Source organism: Thunnus albacares, chromosome 15 (assembly GCF_914725855.1).
Source record: "Thunnus albacares chromosome 15, fThuAlb1.1, whole genome shotgun sequence".
NCBI lineage: Eukaryota > Metazoa > Chordata > Actinopteri > Scombriformes > Scombridae > Thunnus > Thunnus albacares.
The window spans coordinates 30,696,247-30,711,912 of NC_058120.1; the positions used below are offsets into that span (position 1 = coordinate 30,696,247).

At 45.3% G+C, this 15,666-nt stretch overlaps 1 protein-coding gene across 7 annotated transcripts in view; it reads right to left on the reverse strand.

Moving 5' to 3' along the window:
* tecpr2 (tectonin beta-propeller repeat containing 2) overlaps positions 1–15,666 on the reverse strand; it is a 28,900-nt gene that overhangs the window by 12,897 nt on the left and 337 nt on the right. For 2 of the 7 annotated variants that reach the window (XM_044374625.1, XM_044374622.1), the window contains exons 1-13: positions 15,534–15,666; positions 14,491–14,578; positions 13,669–13,809; positions 12,475–12,603; positions 12,256–12,387; positions 12,012–12,169; positions 11,671–11,824; positions 11,174–11,326; positions 8,275–8,407; positions 5,117–5,343; positions 3,395–3,596; positions 3,115–3,304; positions 2,764–3,019 (exon numbers count right to left, since the gene is read on the reverse strand). The exon at positions 15,534–15,666 is cut by the window's right edge and continues 140 nt beyond it. In XM_044374625.1, coding sequence (XP_044230560.1) covers positions 2,764–3,019; positions 3,115–3,304; positions 3,395–3,596; positions 5,117–5,343; positions 8,275–8,407; positions 11,174–11,326; positions 11,671–11,824; positions 12,012–12,169; positions 12,256–12,387; positions 12,475–12,603; positions 13,669–13,809; positions 14,491–14,571 — 1,956 coding nt within the window. In that variant the 5' untranslated portion in view covers positions 14,572–14,578; positions 15,534–15,666. Of the gene's footprint in view, positions 1–2,763; positions 3,020–3,114; positions 3,305–3,394; positions 3,597–5,116; positions 5,344–8,274; positions 8,408–11,173; positions 11,327–11,670; positions 11,825–12,011; positions 12,170–12,255; positions 12,388–12,474; positions 12,604–13,668; positions 13,827–14,490; positions 14,579–15,533 lie in introns of those variants that run through there. The other 5 variants (XM_044374623.1, XM_044374624.1, XM_044374627.1 and 2 more) reach the window with 5 other exon arrangements.

Consider the following 15,666-nt stretch of genomic DNA (forward strand, 5'->3'; position numbering starts at 1 on the left):
GAGGGACTAGTTATAGAGGTAGAGGGACTAGTTACAGAGGTAGAGGGACTAGTTACAGAGGTAGAGGGACTAGTTGCACAGGTAGAGGGACTAGTTATAGAGGTAGAGGGACTAGTTACACAGGTAGAGTCCCTCTACCTCTATAACTAGTCCCTCTATCTGTGTAACTAGTCCCCCTACCTCTGTAACTAGTCCCTCTACCTGTGTAACTAGTCCCTCTACCTCTATAACTAGTCCCTCCACCTGTGTAACTAGTCCCTCTACCTCTATAACTAGTCCCTCTACCTGTGTAACTAGTCCCTCTACCTCTATAACTAGTCCCTCTATCTGTGTAACTAGTCCCCCTACCTCTGTAACTAGTCCCTCTACCTGTGTAACTAGTCCCTCTACCTCTATAACTAGTCCCTCCACCTGTGTAACTAGTCCCTCTACCTCTATAACTAGTCCCTCTACCTGTGTAACTAGTCCCTCTACCTCTATAACTAGTCCCTCTACCTCTATAACTAGTCCCTCTACCTGTGTAACTAGTCCCTCTACCTCTATAACTAGTCCCTCTACCTCTATAACTACTAGTTACACAGGTAGAGGGACTGGTTATAGAGGTAGAGGGACTAGTTATAGAGGTAGAGGGACTAGTTATAGAGGTAGAGGGACTAGTTGCACAGGTAGAGGGACTAGTTATAGAGGTAGAGGGACTAGTTACACAGGTAGAGTCCCTCTACCTCTATAACTAGTCCCTCTATCTGTGTAACTAGTCCCCCTACCTCTGTAACTAGTCCCTCTACCTGTGTAACTAGTCCCTCTACCTCTATAACTAGTCCCTCTACCTGTGTAACTAGTCCCTCTACCTCTATAACTAGTCCCTCTACCTCTGTAACTAGTCCCTCTACCTCTATAACTAGTCCCTCTACCTGTGTAACTAGTCCCTCTACCTCTATAACTAGTCCCTCTACCTCTATAACTACTAGTTACACAGGTAGAGGGACTGGTTATAGAGGTAGAGGGACTAGTTATAGAGGTAGAGGGACTAGTTATAGAGGTAGAGGGACTAGTTGCACAGGTAGAGGGACTAGTTATAGAGGTAGAGGGACTAGTTACACAGGTGGAGGGACTAGTTATAGAGGTAGAGGGACTAGTTACACAGGTAGAGGGACTGGTTATAGAGGTAGAGGGACTAGTTATAGAGGTAGAGGGACTAGTTACACAGGTAGAGGGACTAGTTACACAGGTAGAGGGACTGGTTATAGAGGTAGAGGGACTAGTTATAGAGGTAGAGGGACTAGTTACACAGGTAGAGGGACTAGTAGAGGTAGAGGGACTAGTTACACAGATAGAGGGACTAGTTATAGAGGTAGAGGGACGGGTTACACAGGTAGAGGGACTAGTTACACAGGTAGAGGGACTAGTTACACAGGTAGAGGGACTAGTTACAGAGGTAGAGGGACGGGTTACACAGGTAGAGGGACTAGTTATAGAGGTAGAGGGACTAGTTATAGAGGTAGAGGGACTGGTTACAGAGGTAGAGGGACTAGTTACACAGGTAGAGGGACTAGTTACACAGGTAGAGGGACTAGTTACAGAGGTAGAGGGACGGGTTACACAGGTAGAGGGACTAGTTATAGAGGTAGAGGGACTAGTTACACAGGTAGAGGGACGGGTTACACAGGTAGAGGGACGGGTTACACAGTTAGAGGGACTAGTTATAGAGGTAGAGGGACTAGTTACACAGGTAGAGGGACTAGTTACAGAGGTAGAGGGACTGGTTACACAGGTAGAGGGACTAGTTATAGAGGCAGAGGGACTAGTTATAGAGGTAGAGGGACTGGTTACACAGGTAAAGGGACTAGTTATAGAGGCAGAGGGACTAGTTATAGAGGTAGAGGGACTGGTTACACAGGTAGAGGGACTAGTTATAGAGGTAGAGGGACGGGTTACACAGGTAGAGGGACTAGTTACACAGGTAGAGGGACTGGTTATAGAGGTAGAGGGACGGGTTACACAGGCAGAGGGACGGGTTACACAGGTAGAGGGACTAGTTATAGAGGTAGAGGGACGGGTTACACAGGCAGAGGGACTAGTTACACAGGTAGAGGGACTGGTTACACAGGTAGAGGGACTAGTTATAGAGGTAGAGGGACTAGTTATAGAGGTAGAGGGACTAGTTACACAGGTAGAGGGACTAGTTATAGAGGTAGAGGGACTAGTTACACAGGTAGAGGGACTAGTTATAGAGGTAGAGGGACTAGTTACAGAGGTAGAGGGACTAGTTACACAGGTAGAGGGACGGGTTACACAGGTAGAGGGACTAGTTATAGAGGTAGAGGGACGGGTTACACAGGTAGAGGGACTAGTTATAGAGGTAGAGGGACTAGTTACACAGATAGAGGGACTAGTTATAGAGGTAGAGGGACTAGTTACAGAGGTAGAGGGACTAGTTACACAGGTAGAGGGACGGGTTACACAGGTAGAGGGACTGGTTATAGAGGTAGAGGGACTAGTTATAGAGGTAGAGGGACTAGTTATAGAGGTAGAGGAACTAGTTATAGAGGTAGAGGGACTGGTTACACAGGTAGAGGGACTAGTTATAGAGGCAGAGGGACTAGTTATAGAGGTAGAGGGACTAGTTATAGAGATAGAGTGACTGGTTACAGAGGTAACAGATTGGAGGACGAACCTACAGTAGCTGCTGTTGCCATGTTTGATGGGACCAGGAGTTCATGTACATAACATATCTTAATAGAGGTATCACCATCATCAACACACCTCCACCTCCTGCTCCTGCTCCTCCGGTCCAATCAGTGGGCTCAGAAACTCGTCCTCCTGCTCCTCCATTGGCTGCTGCTCCTGTCCACCATCCTCTTCAGTGGTGTGCATGTAGGAGAAAGTGCACTCTAGTAGCAGATCCACATCCGGGGTCGGGGGGACAACCTCCGTCTCTGCCCCAGGAACAGATGCCTTCTCTGGGTTCAGCTGGTGTTCCAGGCCCTGGAGGAGCAGGGAGTCTGGAGGGAGGCAGGAGCTGGGACAAGATAATAAAGATGACACAGTCATGTCAGGAGGAAGGAGAAACAAGGACGAGACAGAACAACACTGCTTCAGTCTTCAAGTACTGACCCAGACTGGTTGGAGGAAGACTGGTCCTTGTCCTGTTCTGGAGAGTCCTGGTTCTGAAGGTCCAGACCAATGAAGGAAGCTCTGTCACTCAGTGGAGTTCCACTTCCTCCATCACTACAGCTGCTGTCCTGGACTACAAACATGGAGTCTGAGCAGCTGCTCTCAGAGAGACGGTTCCCACCACCGCTGTCTGAGGACGGACAAGAGGACATGTTAATCTCTCTCTCTCTCTCTCTCTCTCTCTGACCGTCTCTCTGTCTCACTCTCTCTGTCTGCTTGCCTTGCTGCCGTCTCTTCTTCTTCTTCACTCTGATGGCTTTCACCACCAGCTCCTGCTGCATCTCCTCCTGTCCCAGGGGGGCACTATAGCGCCTGGAGCCCAGGCCGTTTCCATGGAGACTGTCCCAGGAAGTGACAGAGCTGCTGCGGCTGCGAGAGCTGCAGGTGAAGATGCTGGGCGGCTGGCAGAGCTGCTCCATCACCTGCATATTTACACAGGTATACACAGCTAGCATTAAATAACAGCAAGGTCTCCCTGGGCCTCATGTCTTGTCTCGAGACCTCAAACTCTCTGACTTTTCTGTGTGAGGTTTGCTCATACGAGTGTTTCAAGTCTGATTCAAAAAACTCTCTTCACTACCTGAACGTGTCGTAAGTCGCTGGTTTCAGCCTGATGAACGTCACCTGTTAATGAGGAGCTGAAAGTTCCTGTGATCTGCTTATTAGCATCATAGACACCTCCAAAATGTCCATATGAGGTTACCTGTTCTTCTCTGTTTCTGGGTGAGTTTCATTCACAAACAAGAATTTCACACTGTAGAGCTTCAAGTTAAGTTTATAAGTTCCAGTATTAGAGGACCTGAAACAATCAACATCAGCTGCACTGTGACAGAAATAAAGAGGGAACGCTTTGACATGAAGTTAGATGCTAAATAATGTCTTTCTATAGCAAAGCGCTCCACGATTAATATGAGAGGTGGTCATGTGACAGTCACGGAGACATTAGAAGAGAGAATATTACAGCCTACAGTAGGTGACATTACTCTGCAACACAACATGATACTGGACAGAGACACTGAGCCAGCTGTTTACTACTGATAGAAACATCTGGCAGCTGTTTACAGCTGCTGATATGTAGAAGCTGCTGCGTCAGAACATGACAATAAAATCATAAAATCTAAAAACCCTCTCAGTAAACTGGCTGCCATGATGATGATAATATGGTGAACAGAGTATTAATTTTGCATATTTGCTCATTTATTTCAGTACTTTAGTTGATTTCTGTTTATCATATTTAAACTCCAAATTCAGTCAGATGAAGATTTTATGATTTCAATCAAACAGGTTTTTATCTCGTGAAGAACATCAGACTTTATAATATAAATGTTCTTAAATCACTTGTATGTGTTAAATGAATCTTTGTACAAGCACTTCTTGCATGAGGCCTCAATGGCAAGTGGATAGTGCCAGTTTAAGGATTACCAGGAACGGGAGAAGGAGCAGTCGACCCTTTTGTCGCCATCAGACCGCACGGAGTTTTGAATGAGATTGATTGGGACGGTAGACGAGAGACCGGCGGCAATGTTAAAATGAGTGGAAGGAAAGTCTACCCGCGGAGGTGTGTATATCATAATTGCCATATTAAAATACTACTACGTACTAAGTATGCTTGGTACGTTGGTTTGAAAGTGTGATACACATGTACGTCACCTGGTGACTATCAGATATTGCAGCATTTTTAACATGTTTATTTTTATGACTCTGTGGTGTTGCTGTAAGATGGGATGAGTTTGGATTTAGGCTATTTAATATGTGTTTTATATATTATTTCACTTACCCACAAAGAGAGAACTATCAAGTTAATTGTTAACGCTGCATGTAAATGACACACAGTGTGTGTGTATTTGTTAAATTGCTTTTATTTTGTTTCTCACTTAAATGTCACATGACAGTCTTCCATGGCCATGGCACTGTTTACTCACCACAGCCTAATGTATCTCACCTCTAGCTGCTCGTCATGCTCCTCCGCCTCCTCCACCTCCTCCTCTTCTTCTTCTTCTTCGTTTCCCTCTTCACCATGTCTCTCCCCTCCTCCCCCTCCTTCTCTCCCCCCTCCCTCTACAATGATGGCCATGGTTCTGATTGGCTGAGCCATCTCCACTGATCCGGTTGGTGGGAGGATGGTGGGCGTGGTCAAAGGTGAGGACAGCCGCACTGAGAACTCTGACACTGGGGGAGAGAGACAGGTGTATTTGCAGTAGCAGTAGCAGTAGCAGTGCTAGTAGAAGTAGTAGCAGTAGCAGTAGCAGTAGCAGCAGTAGTAGCAGTAGCAGTAGCAGTGCTAGTAGAAGTAGTAGCAGTGGCAGTAGTAGCAGTAGCAGTAGTAGTAACAGTAGCAGTAACAGCAGTAGTAGCAGTGGCAGTAGTAGCAGTAGCAGTAACAGCAGTAGTGGCAGTAGTAGTAGTAGTAGCAGTAGCAGTAGTAGCAGTGCTATTAGAAGTAGTAACAGTAGCAGTAGCAGTAGAAGTAGTAGCAGTAGTAATAGCAGTAGCAGTAGTAGTAGTAGTAGCAGTAGCAGTAGTAGCAGTGCTATTAGAAGTAGTAACAGTAGCAGTAGCAGTAGAAGTAGTAGCAGTAGTAATAGCAGTAGCAATAGTGGTAGCAGTGGCAGTAGCAGTGGCAGTGGCAGTAGCAGTGGCAGTGGCAGTAGCAGTAGCAGTGGCAGTGGCAGTAGCAGTAGCAGTGGCAGTGGCAGTGGTAGCAGTAGCAGTAGCAGTGGCAGTGGCAGTGGCAGTAGCAGTAGCAGTGGCAGTGGCAGTGGCAGTAGCAGTAGCAGTGGCAGTGGCAGTGGCAGTAGCAGTGGCAGTGGCAGTGGCAGTGGCAGTAGCAGTGGCAGTGGTAGCAGTAGCAGTAGTAGCAGTGGCAGTGGCAGTAGCAGTGGCAGTAGCAGTAGTAGCAGTGGCAGTGGTAGCAGTAGCAGTAGCAGTAGCAGTGGCAGTGGCAGTAGCAGTAGTAGCAGTGGCAGTGGTAGCAGTAGCAGTAGCAGTAGCAGTAGCAGTAGCAGTAGCAGTGGCAGTGGTAGCAGTAGCAGTAGCAGTAGCAGTAGCAGTGGCAGTGGTAGCAGTAGCAGTAGCAGTAGCAGTAGCAGTAGCAGTGGCAGTGGTAGCAGTAGCAGTAGCAGTAGCAGTGGCAGTGGCAGTGGCAGTGGCAGCAGTAGTAGCAGTAGCAGTGGCAGTGGCAGTAGTAGTAGCAGTAGCAGTGGCAGTAGTAGTAGCAGTGGCAGTGGCAGTGGCAGTGGCAGTGGTAGCAGTAGCAGTGGCAGTGGCAGTAGCAGTGGCAGTGGCAGTAGTAGTAGCAGTAGCAGTGGCAGTGGCAGTAGTAGTAGCAGTAGCAGTGGCAGTGGTAGTAGTAGTAGCAGTAGCAGTAGCAGTGGCAGTAGTAGTAGCAGTGGCAGTGGCAGTAGTAGTAGCAGTAGCAGTGGCAGTGGTAGTAGTAGTAGCAGTAGCAGTGGCAGTGGCAGTAGTAGTAGCAGTGGCAGTAGCAGTGGCAGTGGCAGTAGCAGTGGCAGTGGCAGTAGTAGTAGCAGTAGCAGTGGCAGTGGCAGTAGTAGTAGCAGTAGCAGTAGCAGTAGTAGTAGCAGTAGCAGTAGCAGTAGTAGTAGCAGTAGCAGTGGCAGTGGCAGTAGTAGTAGCAGTAGCAGTGGCAGTAGTAGTAGCAGTGGCAGTAGCAGTGGCAGTGGTAGCAGTAGCAGTAGCAGTAGCAGTAGCAGTAGTAGTAGCAGTGGCAGTAGCAGTAGCAGTGGTAGCAGTAGCAGTAGCAGTAGCAGTGGCAGTAGCAGTAGTAGCAGTAGTAGTAGCAGTAGCAGTAGCAGTAGCAGTGGCAGTAGCAGTAGCAGTAGCAGTAGTAGCAGTAGCAGTGGCAGTAGCAGTAGCAGTGGTAGCAGTAGCAGTAGCAGTAGCAGTGGCAGTAGCAGTAGTAGCAGTAGTAGTAGCAGTAGCAGTAGCAGTAGCAGTAGTAGTAGCAGTGGCAGTAGCAGTAGCAGTGGTAGCAGTAGCAGTAGCAGTAGCAGTGGCAGTAGCAGTAGTAGCAGTAGTAGTAGCAGTAGCAGTAGCAGTAGCAGTAGCAGTGGCAGTGGCAGTAGTAGTAGCAGTAGCAGTGGCAGTAGTAGTAGCAGTGGCAGTAGCAGTGGCAGTGGTAGCAGTAGCAGTAGCAGTAGCAGTAGCAGTAGTAGTAGCAGTGGCAGTAGCAGTAGCAGTGGTAGCAGTAGCAGTAGCAGTAGCAGTGGCAGTAGCAGTAGTAGCAGTAGTAGTAGCAGTAGCAGTAGCAGTAGCAGTGGCAGTAGCAGTAGCAGTAGCAGTAGTAGCAGTAGCAGTGGCAGTAGCAGTAGCAGTGGTAGCAGTAGCAGTAGCAGTAGCAGTGGCAGTAGCAGTAGTAGCAGTAGTAGTAGCAGTAGCAGTAGCAGTAGCAGTGGCAGTAGCAGTAGCAGTGGCAGTGGTAGCAGTAGCAGTGGCAGTAGCAGTAGCAGTAGCAGTAGTAGCAGTAGCAGTGGCAGTAGCAGTAGCAGTAGTAGCAGTAGTAGTAGCAGTAGTAGTAGCAGTGGCAGTGGCAGTAGCAGTAGCAGTAGCAGTAGTAGCAGTAGTAGTAGCAGTAGCAGTAGCAGTAGCAGTGGCAGTAGCAGTAGCAGTGGCAGTGGTAGCAGTAGCAGTAGCAGTAGCAGTAGCAGTAGTAGTAGTAGCAGTAGCAGTAGCAGTGGCAGTGGCAGTGGCAGTAGCAGTAGCAGTAGTAGCAGTAGTAGTAGTAGTAGCAGTAGCAGTAGCAGTAGTAGCAGTGGCAGTGGCAGTAGCAGTAGCAGTAGCAGTAGTAGCAGTAGTAGTAGCAGTAGCAGTAGCAGTAGCAGTAGCAGTGGCAGTGGTAGCAGTAGCAGTAGCAGTAGCAGTAGCAGTAGCAGTAGCAGTGGCAGTGGTAGCAGTAGCAGTAGCAGTAGCAGTAGCAGTAGCAGCAGTAGTAGTAGCAGTAGCAGTAGCAGTAGCAGTGGCAGTAGCAGTAGCAGTGGCAGTGGTAGCAGTAGCAGTAGCAGTAGCAGTAGCAGCAGTAGTAGTAGCAATAGCAGTAGCAGTAGCAGTAGTAGCAGTAGTAGTAGCAGTGGCAGTATTACTTACAGTTGGAGGCCAGTCCCTCAGGGCTGTTGGACAAGCGGATGATGTCTCTGTCTCCTTTAAGAATGAAGATCTCGTTGTCACAACATGAGACTGACACAATGTCTCCACTGCTCTCCAACGCACCAATGATCACCTGAATGCAACACAATTGATCAGATCCATATCAGATATATATTGTATAGTCATACTGTATATGCTGTATATACACTGAATATACTATATATACAGCTGATGTCAGAGAAATGACACGAAATGAGGGGGAGGGATGGTAAATGACACACAACAAGGATGAACTGGCAACGTTGTTGTTAACACCTCAGCCATATTCAGTTGTTTTTGTTCACTAATGGTGTTATGGTGCCATGTTTGAATGTGCATCTAACACAGGCACAACACACATTTCTGCAAATGATTTTACACTGTTCCCAATTGTCTGTAATGTGACAAGAAATGCAGCAAATGCACCAGCAGAGGAGGTTAAGCGGTTACAATATTTTTGACATATCAGTGTACCTTGTTAACAGTATCTTGTACATCATTAACAGTATCTTTTAGCGTGTTAACAGTAGCTTGTTACTCATTAATGGCATCTTTTAGCTTGTTAACAGTATGTTGTATCTCCTTAACAGTATCTTGTACCTCATAAACAGTATCTTATACCTTAGTAACAGTATCTTATACCTCATTAACAGTATCTTATACCTCAGTAACAGTATCTTGTACCTCATTAACAGTATCTTATACCTCATTAACAGTATCTTGTACCTCATTACCTCATTAACAGTATCTTATACCTCATTAACAGTATCTTGTACCTCATTACCTCATTAACAGTATCTTGTACCTCATTATCAGTATCTTATACCTCATTAACAGTATCTTGTACCTCATTAACAGTATCTTGTACCTCATTAACAGTATCTTATACCTCATTAACAGTATCTTGTACCTCATTATCAGTATCTTATACCTCATTAACAGTATCTTGTACCTCATTAACAGTATCTTACACCTCATTAACAGTATCTTGTACCTCATTATCAGTATCTTATACCTCATTAACAGTATCTTGTACCTCATTAACAGTATCTTGTACCTCATTATCAGTATGTTATACCCCATTAACAGTATCTTGTACCTCATTAACAGTATCTTGTACCTCATTATCAGTATCTTATACCTCATTAACAGTATCTTGTACCTCATTAACAGTATCTTACACCTCATTAACAGTATCTTGTACCTCATTATCAGTATCTTATACCTCATTAACAGTATCTTGTACCTCATTAACAGTATCTTGTACCTCATTAAAAGTATCTTGTACCTCGTTAATGCAGTCTAGGACATAGATGCTGTACTCGTTCCAGCTGAGGATCCAACCCTCATTACCTCATTAACAGTATCTTATACCTAATTACCTCATTAACAGTATCTTGTACCTCATTACCTCATTAACAGTATCTTATACCTCATTAACAGTATCTTGTACCTCATTACCTCATTAACAGTATCTTGTACCTCATTATCAGTATCTTATACCTCATTAACAGTATCTTGTACCTCATTAACAGTATCTTATACCTCATTAACAGTATCTTGTACCTCATTAACAGTATCTTATACCTCATTAACAGTATCTTATACCTCATTAACAGTATCTTGTACCTCATTAACAGTATCTTATACCTCATTAACAGTATCTTGTACCTCATTAACAGTATCTTATACCTCATTAACAGTATCTTGTACCTCATTAACAGTATCTTGTACCTCATTAAAAGTATCTTGTACCTCGTTAATGCAGTCTAGGACATAGATGCTGTACTCGTTCCAGCTGAGGATCCAACCCTCATTACCCTCATATCTTGTACCTCATTATCAGTATCTTATACCTCATTAACAGTATCTTGTACCTCATTAACAGTATCTTATACCTCATTAACAGTATCTTGTACCTCATTAACAGTATCTTATACCTCATTAACAGTATCTTGTACCTCATTATCAGTATCTTATACCTCATTAACAGTATCTTGTACCTCATTAACAGTATCTTATACCTCATTAACAGTATATTGTACCTCATTAACAGTATCTTATACCTCATTAACAGTATCTTGTACCTCATTAACAGTATCTTATACCTCATTAACAGTATCTTGTACCTCATTAACAGTATCTTATACCTCATTAACAGTATCTTGTACCTCATTAACAGTATCTTGTACCTCATTAAAAGTATCTTGTACCTCGTTAATGCAGTCTAGGACATAGATGCTGTACTCGTTCCATCTGAGGATCCAACCCTCATTACCCTCATATCTTGTACCTCATTATCAGTATCTTATACCTCATTAACAGTATCTTGTACCTCATTAACAGTATCTTATACCTCATTAACAGTATCTTGTACCTCATTAACAGTATCTTATACCTCATTAACAGTATCTTGTACCTCATTATCAGTATCTTATACCTCATTAACAGTATCTTGTACCTCATTAACAGTATCTTGTACCTCATTAACAGTATCTTACACCTCATTAACAGTATCTTGTACCTCATTATCAGTATCTTATACCTCATTAACAGTATCTTGTACCTCATTATCAGTATCTTATACCTCATTAACAGTATCTTATACCTCATTAACAGTATCTTGTACCTCATTAACAGTATCTTACACCTCATTAACAGTATCTTGTACCTCATTATCAGTATCTTATACCTCATTATCAGTATCTTATACCTCATTAACAGTATCTTGTACCTCATTAACAGTATCTTACACCTCATTAACAGTATCTTGTACCTCATTATCAGTATCTTATACCTCATTAACAGTATCTTGTACCTCATTAACAGTATCTTGTACCTCATTAAAAGTATCTTGTACCTCGTTAATGCAGTCTAAGACATAGATGCTGTACTCGTTCCAGCTGAGGATCCAACCCTCTCTGAGGAAACAGCTGAGCAGACCGAGCTGTCTGTCTGCTGGGCGGTAAGCTCCGATTGGTCCAGGACGAGGAAATAACTCAAACTGAGGAATCTGACAGAGTGAGACAGGTAGGTGAGACAGGTAGAAAGCATTTATAGTTATTACCATTAACAGTCAGTAGAGCAGAACTGACACCACGTGTTCCTGTCTGTTACAGAAAGAGGAGCAGTAATAACACTTAGCAGCAGTTACTAAGCAGTATACTAACTAATACTAATATTACAAAAGCACGCCAGCAGGAGCAGAAATACTAGCAGTACAGTAGCAGTAGTATTAGCAGTACAGTAGCAATAGTAGTAGCAGTGGTAGCTCCAGCAGTAGTATTTGGTACTAGTTGCCATAGTAACAGCAGTAAGAGTACTACATATATGTGTTTGCAGTATGGTTGAGCGTACCTGCGTGTTGAACAGTGGTTTCAGCAGACGCGTGTCCTCTACCTGTCCTTTGATATCTGACCTCCAGAGTCGGAGTCCCGGCCGAGCAGCAAACACCTGCAGGTCGCTCTGCTTACAGAGCGCCGGCAGAAAGCACGCTCCAAACCTGCCGCTGCTGCAACACACACAGCTGCTGTCAGCACAGACAAATACAATATGGATGCCATATGGAGCTATGGTCACTGTTAAAATAACTGTCACATGTATGTAGTATGTTACGTTTTATATGTCACATGTATGTAGTATGTCACCTGTGTTGTATGTTACATGTATGTAGTATGTTAAATGTGTTGTGCAGTAACCTCTTCCTGGGCTTGGTGCCCAGCTGCTGGACCTCCTGTGTCTGTGTGCAGTAAAGCAGAGATCTCTGCTGTGTCGAGACCAGCAGCACCTGGTGACTGTACTCCAACTGAACCACACCTGAAGACTCCTCCAACAGCAGCACAGGTTTACACACACCCTGCACACACACACATACACATAAAAAGTCAGGATGACGCTCTGGTTCGTATGATCTCATGTGAACTTGCTGTGTTGAGGTGTCACCTGGTCCAGGTCCAGAGCGGAGAACACCACTCGTCCTTTATCATCTCCAGAAAACAGTTTCATGCCATTCGTGCTCCAGGCCAGAGACGTGACCATCCCTTTATGGAGCCCAACCACATCAAAACGCCTCAGCTACAGACACACAGACACGTGTTACAGCTGATTAACAGACACACACACTGCTCTACTTGTCTAAAATACACCTGTCCATCCGCTCACCTGTTTGTTGCGACCAGGAAGTGGAGACACCAGCTGGAAGACTGCCACACAGCCCGACGCTGTTCCCACGGCTACCAGATCATCAAAACAGCTCAGCAGCTTCACAGCTGTGATCGCATCACACTTTCCCTGAATACACACACACACACACACACAGTGTTAAATGGTAAATGGACTGTACTTGTATAGCGCCTTTCTAGTCTTCCGACTACTCAAAGCGCTTTTTACACTACGAATCACATTCACCCGTTCACACACATTCATACACTAAATGGATACAGAGGCGACCATGCAAAGTCCCAACCTGCCCATCAGAGGAAATCTAATCATTCACACACTGATGGTTCAGCCATCAGGAGCAACTTGGGGTTAAGTATCTTGCCCAAGGACACATCAACATGCAGACTGGAGGAGCCGGGAATCGAACCGCCGATCTACAGATTAGTGGACGACTCGCTCTACCTCCTGAACCACAGCCGCCCCATGTTAGTTGTCAGCATCACAGAATCAGATGACTGCAGCACAAAGGATTCTGGGATACTGAGAATACAGGGACAGGTGAGTCCTGTGGTCAAAGGTGTGGTTCCTTTAAACACCACCTGAGCACCACAGAAGAAGGCCGTACTCAGACCAAATAAGGCAGTGCAGCGAAAACGCCAGTTCTCCCATTCATTTGAATGGGGGTAGTGCGGTTCGGCTGTTGCCGCACCAGACTGCGGCCGGAAAGTTGAGCCAGAGTCAACTTTTGGAGAAACGCAACCTGACGTCAATGCGGCTGAAGGCTGCGGTGACCAATCACAGCCAATGATCAGACTGATCAGAGCTGTAAACTCTGCCATGAGGAACGACAAAGACGTTACTAGGATGAAGGGAGGACATCTCTCTTTGCTTGATAATGTTAAAAGTAAAGTTAGACTTTACTGTCGGCTTCCCGACTCGTTTTAAAAAAGACGAGAGAAAAAGAGAGAGAGCAGCTGTGTCAAGTGAGCTACATAGTGAATGAAGAGAGGGAGCGCTGGTAGCGAGGAAGCCGGTGAATCAGAGCAATAAAACGTTATTTTGTGATTGTTTCACAGCGGTTACGTTCTATAGCATAAACAAACACGCCCACAACCCCCCCACACCTCCGCTCGACCCTGCGGCTGAACGCCACACCGCCTGATTTGGTCTGAATACGGCCGAGGAAGCTCTGACCTCAAGGCTGTACTTGTTCATGTGAGCCAGACGGCGGCAGTACAGGTACAGCATGCCGATGCTGCTGCCCACCGCCACGAAGTCACTGCTGCTGTCCACCGCCGTCAGGTAGACGAGGACGGAGCGGAAACCCCGTTGCACCTACGGGAGACAAAGACCTTCATCATCATTAGCATCATCATCAGGAGCAGCAGCCTCATAATCACCATCACTCAGGTGAATAAGGTGACCCACAGACTGAGCTGAAGCTGTTAAATGAGTCAAATATTGATTGTAATAACTGAGTCTGTAGCGCCCTCTGCTGGCAGGACGAGTTAAACACCTTGACCACTGCTACCTGAACTAGGGCTGGGCGATATGACCAAAATCTCGTATCCTGATATGGGTCATTTCATATCCTGATAATGATACCATCCAGATATACACATTTTAATTCAATGAATAAGTAGTTGGTCCGTGTACCCCCCCCCCCCCCCCCCCCCCCGTGTGTGCAGCGCAGCAGAGGAGAGACAGCGGTGGAGAGTTGATGACAACTAAACTCGTTACGTTACTGTTAGTATGATAAAAGCTTCGCGAGTAAAAAGCCAAGAAGAGTAATTTATCAATATAATCCATGCAAAAGATGGGCAGACTCCAAATAACAACAAGTTGCCGTAAAGAGTGTGAATTGCATCACAACGATATAAACGATACAACATAATAGAGAATATTTTATTTTCTCTCGTCACACGATATCATCATATGGCACAGCCCTAACCTGAACCTGGCCTGGTTTGGAACAGTTCCGTATTCGGCCTGGTTGGTAACGGACCGGGTCAGTACCTTGGCTGGGATGGCGTTCAGCAGGTAGTAGAGCGGGCAGAACTCCCTCAGGATGGACGGCGGGAGCGGCGGGGTCGCCATATTTCTGCTGGAAGTCAGTTCAAAACCTCCGTTTAAAAACATCACATTTAAGCAGACACATCATCATCATCATCATCATCATCATCATCATCATCATCATCATCCAGGAACATCCTGCTTCCTGTTCAGCTGCACCAAACCGCCAGTTCACTGTTTGTCAGCAGGTAAAACAAGACATGAGTCGTCGGATTTAACAAAACAGTAAATTTAAGTTCAGGTTTATAATTTATTATTCGTCCCTTACAGGAGCCACAAACAGCGTGAACACGAGAGAACAGTCGGGATTTAATAGTTTAATTTAACAGTTTAAACGCTTTTTGGTGGATGAAGCTCTTACTGAATAGTTAGAGGTCTGACGTCATGTCCTGCTGTAAACACATTTCATCCCGAGTGGAGAAAAAGACTTAATTTGCAATTTGTTTAATGAAGTTTGGTGTGAGGAATGCCATGAACAGTTTACTGATCCCTCGCCCATTATCTGACAACATATAATACTGGTTCATACTGGTTTTGCAGTTTCTCTGCACTATTCTCCCCGTACAATAATCTCGGAGGGCGGCAACGAGCAGCACGAACAAACGTAAACAGCTGAGATTTAACATGTTTGAAACACAGCTCGGTGTAGCAGACATAAACCGAATTAAACATACTAATTTACCGAAGTGTGAGAAACCGTTTATCATGCTGCGCTGATAGCATTTTTCAGCCGACGTTGAGAGAAACATTTAATTGATGGTTTGTTTAATGAGGTTTTGTGTGACGCTGTCTGTCCGGGAGCAGCAGGCCGCTCTGACAGCTGTCAGTAAACAAACAAAAAACAAACACAATGTCAACAAACAAACGAGCAATCATCCTGTTTACGGAGTCAGACCAGCTAACGTTAGCATCATCTGACACCTGCTAATGCTGCGTTAGAAGGACAGACGAACGTTAGCAGCAGGAAGAAGACCGTGATCACTTACTCAGAGTTCACCGTGAAGGAAGCCACTCAGATGTTATTCCAGATGTTTGTTTTACAGCTGGATGTCAGACAGCCGAGAGGAGACATCGGTCTGTCTGTCTGTCTGTCTGACATTAATACTGATCAGCTGTCAA